General features: G+C 36.7%; 1 protein-coding gene across 2 annotated transcripts in view; it reads left to right on the forward strand.

The window, feature by feature from the left end:
* The first annotated feature begins 386 nt into the window (after positions 1 to 386).
* LOC107707260 (uncharacterized protein C3orf18 homolog) overlaps positions 387 to 6,624 on the forward strand; it is a 9,595-nt gene continuing 3,357 nt past the window's right edge. The window contains exons 1-2 of one of the 2 annotated variants that reach the window (XM_016511249.1): positions 387 to 766; positions 5,483 to 5,887. In XM_016511249.1, the coding sequence (XP_016366735.1) occupies positions 5,591 to 5,887 (297 nt within the window). In that variant the 5' untranslated portion in view covers positions 387 to 766; positions 5,483 to 5,590. The remainder of the gene's footprint in view (positions 767 to 5,482; positions 5,888 to 6,624) is intronic. The other variant, XM_016511248.1, reaches the window with a different exon arrangement.

Here is a 6,624-nt window from a genome sequence, read left to right on the forward strand (position 1 = left end):
ATAGAGAGAGAACGAATTGGGTGGTTCTTGTGCCATTCTTATGTTAATTATATATTAACATAATATATACATCTAAACAATTAAACATACATCTTTAGAAAGAAAACAGAAGTGACCCTGACATGTTCCTGACACATTAATTAATACTGAAATAATATTGAATAAAACAACTAAAATTAACTACAAAAATGCTTTTCCATAAACGTTTGAGACCCTAACCATCACTCATAACACATCTCACCTCAGTTCACATAATGCACATGTGAGACAGCAAGGGGTTAAAATCCCTGAACTCTCTTCCCTGGGCACATTCACAGCATCTGGTGTGTCCAACCACTAAATCCTGTCCTCATCCTTGCTAAACTAGACGGACAGCCAGACGAGCCAATCACAGCCTACAGCTGCCCCACAGCCATCCAATAGCAGTTCAGGAAAGGAGGAGGGACATTACTGGATCACATAGCTTGGGTTTGTAGCATCCTTGTAGCTCCTCAAGTCTGGTCTTTGAATAAAATGCTATGAAAGAAAACCAGAAAACAGCTGAGAAGGAAGAAACGAGACGTGATTTTGTACGGAGGGAGAAAATGTGGTGAACACAGGGACCTAGAGGGGAAAAACCTTTCAATTTACAGCCTCTCAGCTGCTCTGTTCTAGCTGAGGAACGAAGGAGGAGGGGTGAAAGGAGAAATTCCCTCTCCTTTTTTCCATCGGCTGCCTGGAAAACCTTGGAAGGACATCAGCCGTGGCCACATTTCTTCATGAACAGGTCAGTGTCTCTCATATCAGCAGCCTTTGACAAGAGACAAACAGTTTCTTATTAGACCTCAGCTTATTTACACTCATTTTACACTTTTTAAATGCTCGATACAATTCAGTTCATGCAGAAAAACAGATTTATAACTGATAAGGCAAAGGAGCAGGCATGTTATTTTGGTGTCTTTGTAGGTATGTCTATCTTTGTCTTGTGGTGGCCTCTGATTGGTCGAGGAGGCAGGCTTAAGAGAGCCCAGAGCGTTCTGATTGGCTGAGGCACTAACATGTTCTTCATTAAGTGTGCAGACTGTTTGTGAAACGCACAGTGAAGAGACAGAGCGTTCACCCTAAATGATTATGTAAGAAGATAATTAACCATTAACATTACTGGGATCGACTGCAGATATTTCTGTCTCCTGTGTTTGAATGTCCTTTGACAGGGAAAAAGATCAGTTTACAGGAAGACAAGGACCTGTAGGAGTTTTGACTACTGTTGTTGACTATTTCAGTGTTTCTAAACAAACTTGCAATGGAAGTCTATAGAGCAATGCACTGCACCAGGATCGATTCAAAATACATAATGTACTTTTGAAAGTACATGCAGCCAAAAGACTTAAAAATTACGTGTCAACATAAAATAAAATCACAAAAATTACTTGCCTGTGCAAAGTTATATCTTATATAAGACCACAAAATTATAAATGACTCCTGTGATGACAATAAAAAGGGGTGAATTTGTATAATAAGTGCAAGGACACTAGAAAGGGATGTGACATCTGAAAAAAAAGTAGTGTTTACATACAGCAAATTTCATCCAGGAATTGATGCATAATAGATGATTTAGATTTGAACAACTCAAATAACACATTGTGCACGGAAGAATCATTCAAAGTGCTTTAAAGAAAACGGAAGCTGCATATTTCTGCTTTTAAACACTTTGGTTTTGTAGATGCGTTACTGGAAAGGCGGTTTTTGCTTGTTTATACATACCGAGGGACGAGCTGAAATTACTGTTTGTGGTCAGTGCATCAAGCTATAAATAAAGCTATTTATTAAAAAAGAATATGAAATAAAAGTCCTAAAATTACTAAAACTGAAATAAAAATTAAAGCTATATAGGAATATATATATAAAAAGAACTGTAGTAAACAACTTAAACAAAAATTTAAATTGAAAGTCTAAAATAAAAGCTAATTCAAAATATTCATGAATATTTTATAAATAATACTAAAAAAACACTGGTTTTAGCTGATTGTTGTGGTATTCTGGGTATTGCTATAGGTAATTACTTACTGGTTATAGAGTGAGAGTCCAAGAGTGAAATTCTGGTCTTTTCTTAGTGTTCAGGGTTTGTTCAAATCACTTGTACTAAGTTTGCCTAAGCAAACAACATTCAATTTTCCCGATCATCTAAAATATGCAAGTGTGTGAATATATGAGAAGACCGAGTCAGCTTGTCAGTCGCAGGTGGCCTGAAGCCTGTTGTTAGAAAGTGAGAGAGAAACAGCGAGGGAAAGCAAGAGCACATCTGTGTGCATCTCTTACGAAACGCATCTCTTTCAACGTGAGCCGTGTTTCTGGGTACTTGCCTTCTTAGGTACAGTATCAGACTGGTGCTGTCTCCGTTTCTCTCTCTGTGCCACCCTTTACCCACATCCTGCCACGACACCCACTGCTGCCCGCTGCTGCAGGGAGGGAGAAAACTACCTAACGGCAACAAAAACGCACACACAACCACTTTCAGGAGAACTATGCGTGAATCTCATGTAAAAATGTCCAATTGAAATTTCACTTCAAATGAAAAACAATAAAAAATATATTATGTAAAACATATTAGGAGAATTAAAATGACAATTCTGTCATCATTTACTTGCCTTGATGCATTTCCAAACCTGTATGATCTCCCTCCTTCTGCAGAACACAAAAGAAGATATTCTGGGTGAATGGGTGAAGATCTTTTTCATCGTCATGAAAATTACGTACATTTTCGTCCCAATTTTTCATTATTCTGTTTTTTTTTTTTACATTTCAAGCATTCTCTCTTAATTTCTTTTTACATTACAGTAGGGAGATGTTTTTGTGTGACACAAAATATGAAAAGAAAATGTGTTTAGGTTGTTATTAAAAAAATATTAAAATGGTATTAAAAAGAAGCTTGGTTTTGGGGTGAAATATTACACTTATATCATTCACATTCAGACATACACACTTGCATACATACAATACCGTTCAAAAGTTTGGGATCCATAAGATTTTATTAATGTATTTGAAAGATGTCTCTTATGCTCACCAAGGCTGCATTTAATCATTTGAAAATACAGTAAAAACAGTGATATTGTGAAATATTATTACAATTTCAAATAAATGTTTTCTATCTGAATATATTTTAAAATGTAATTTATTCCTGTGATACAAAGCTGTATTTTCAGCATCATTACTCCAGTCTTCAGTGTCACATGATCCTTCAGAAATCATTCCAATATGCTGATTTGCTGCTCAAGAAACATTTCTGATTATTATCAATGTCAGCTGTGCTGGATTCTTTGAAGAATACAAATTCACAAGAACTGTACTTTACTGTCACTTTTTGATCAGTCTGATGCATCATTGTTAAATGAAAGTATTCATTTCTTTCATAAAAAAAATCTTACTGACTCCAACATTTTGAATGGTGTTGTATTTGCAGAATAAAATTAGCAGTATGTACAAAGTGGCACAAACTTTTTAACTGTACATATCAAATTTAATATTAAAAAAGGGCGATCCCTGCCATCAAAAGCTGTTTATCTTTGTTTTAAAAGTCTTGTATATTTGTGTTAATCAAGCTAAATATTTATTAAAATGGTCACTTCTGGATGGAGGAATTTTTACATTCATTTACTGTATAACTGTATGTCATTCTAAACCCATATGACTTACTTTCTTCTGTGGAACACAAAAGGAGATGTATTATAATAAATAATACTCACACTGCTTTGTCCATACAACAAAAGATTGGACGAAAAGCATCATAAATGTATCATAAAAGTAGTCTGACTCATGCACAATATTCTTCAGAACAGAGTCTTCAGAATTCAAACAATAGCTTTGTGTGAGGAACACACCAAAATCTGAATTTCAAGTCAAATGTTCAGCAAATAGCAAAGTTATCAAGTGGCTTCAAAAGAATTCCATTCCATGACTTATAGAAAGTCATACAGATTTGGAATGATATGAAGGTGAGTAAATGATAGCTGAATTGTCGTTTTTTGACATGCCCCTTTAACTGCACAAGCAGCTCTTTGTGAATGGAGACAGGCTGCGGTTTAGGAGATTTCTACAATCTCATTCACATCCACCGAGATCTCAACAGCAGATTCTCCTATTCTCTATTTTAAGCGTCGAACCTCGTTCCTGCCTCCAGCCTCCAGCCCCCAGCCCCCACAAACGCACATACACACGGATCCTAACGGTTGTAATGTGGAAGGAAGCTTGCGGTTTGCCAACTGTATCTTAAAAGCTCACACATCCATATGTCGTCCACAGGGTTTGTACTCGTGTACTCACACACACACACACACTCACGCCACAAACCCACACATTCAGTCAAGATCATGCAATCACACACAGATTTTCTCACTGATAGAGCCGCTGCTTTCCAAACATGAATGTCTAAAATTCCCTTTTTCCCTTTGTGAGTTTCTAATCGAGTGGGTGCTTTCAAATACAGTGACTAAAATTTTAATAATGTTTCTTAATTCAATCTCAGACGTTCATAAAGAGATAGAAAACTTGGGTTTAACATTTTCTTTTAGGAGTTACACTGTCTTTTAAAACACCTCATTTTGACCAAATCCCATCTTTTGCAGAGTGTTTGGGGTCAGTAAGATGTTTTGAAAGAAATTAATACTTTTAGTCAGCAAGGACACATTAAATTGATCAAAAGTGACAGTAGCTGTTCTCTTGAACTTTCTATGCATCAAAGAATCCTGAAAAAAAATCAGTTTCCACAAAAATGTGAAGCAGCACAACTTTAACATTGATAATAGCCTAATCAGAAATGTTTCTTGAGCAGCAAATTCTTGAGCATCAATCAGCATATTAGAATGATTTCTGAAGGATCATGTGACACTGAAGATTGGAGTAATGATGCTGAAAAATCACAGAATTAAATATATTCAGATAGAAAATGACTATTTTAAATTGTAATAATATTTCACAATATTACAGTTTTTATTTTGTTTTTGATCACATAAATGCACCCTTGGTGAGCAGAAGAGACATTAAAAAAATCTATATATTTTCATGTATTAAGACCCAACATGCATACTGTGAAAAATAAAAAATTATAGTATGTGTAAATTATGATCTGGAAAACATTTATGTTTCTAGGTTACACTGTTTCTTTTTTCTACCCACCAGCAAAATATATTTAGATACACAAACCTGAAAAGAAAGAAATCTATGGCTGTCAACAGAATAAAATAAAGTGATTATTCCCATTATTTTCAGTCTTCAGAAAGATTGAAAATAAAATCTAAAAATGAAATACATGTATAAAGTGTCATAATATTTATTTACTTTTATTATCCTTTTTACAATTTCATTGTATTCTCGGTTTTTCCTATACTTTTCCATAGACCCACTAGCTGCCTATTTAGGTAGGTTAGTAGTCAGTATGTTAGCTCACTATGTTTAAAAACAAAGTCAAATTGTATCTATCAATCTAACATCAAATGTTCTTTCACAGGATTCTTGCAGGAGTTCAGGATCAGCTGAGTGTCATGGCCGAGGCCTGCTGGAGGACTGAATCCCTGTAGGGTTGCCTTCAAAGCGCACTCGTCATCCTGCAAGAACCATGTCTCTGCCCACCACCAAACCCGATATGTTCACCTCCACCCAAACCCTGACCCCGTTCCCAGCCCCTACACTCCCCCTCACCACCTTCATTCCTGTTCTCACAAGTTCAGCAGAGCCCAGAACTGAGCCGGAGAACGTGACGTTCAGGACCACCTTCCGCTCCGTCACGACATCCGTCAATGAGACCGGCCTGAACTCCACACAGCTGCCCGTGGCGTCGGTGGAGGGCGCCGGGATGGGGATGGTGCTCGTGCCCTTTGGCATCATCACAGTCATTGGGCTGGCTGTTGTCGTGGTGAGCGAACTCGATGATAATGACAACATTAATTGCCCCAAATTTTGTAATTTGCTGAAAACACCTCAAATAAGATTATTATAAAAGGCATTATAAAAGTCTGTACTGTCAGTTTTGATCGAAAAGATTTCAATTTCAAATAGGCTACATGCAATTCTCTGAAACTCCTTAAAGAATCCTGATAAAAAATGTATCAGTTTCCACAACACATTATTAAGCTGCACAACTGTTTTCAGCACTGTCTGATAATAATCAGAAATCTTTCTGCATCAATCAGCATATTAGAATGATTTCTGAAGGATCACGTGACACTGAAGACTGGAGTAATGATGCTGAAAACTCAGCTTTACATCCCAGGAATAAATTACATTTTAAAGTGCTCCTATTATGGGTAATGAAAGGTTCATATTTTGGTTTTGGGAGTCCCCAACAACAGGTTGACATGCATGCAAGGTCAAAAAACACTTTCATTGTCTTATAATATGCATTTATTTTTTACCTTACTTGCTCAAGGACTCACAAACGATTTGCTCAACGATTCATTTTTCCAAACCCCTCCTTTGCATGATGCTAATCTGCGGTGATTGGTCCAATTGGTCTCATTTTCATTTCATCATGCCTGTAATGCCTGATAAACCAGCGTTTGTGAGCGCAGTGCTGCTTTGTGTACAGCGTTACCGGGGAAACCGCTATTTTTTACCGCTCCAAAAGCGGCACCTAGTGGCAAAGAATGAATT

Source organism: Sinocyclocheilus rhinocerous, unplaced genomic scaffold, assembly GCF_001515625.1.
Source record: "Sinocyclocheilus rhinocerous isolate Xijiao unplaced genomic scaffold, SAMN03320098_v1.1 scaffold1767, whole genome shotgun sequence".
Taxonomy (NCBI): Eukaryota; Metazoa; Chordata; class Actinopteri; order Cypriniformes; family Cyprinidae; genus Sinocyclocheilus; species Sinocyclocheilus rhinocerous.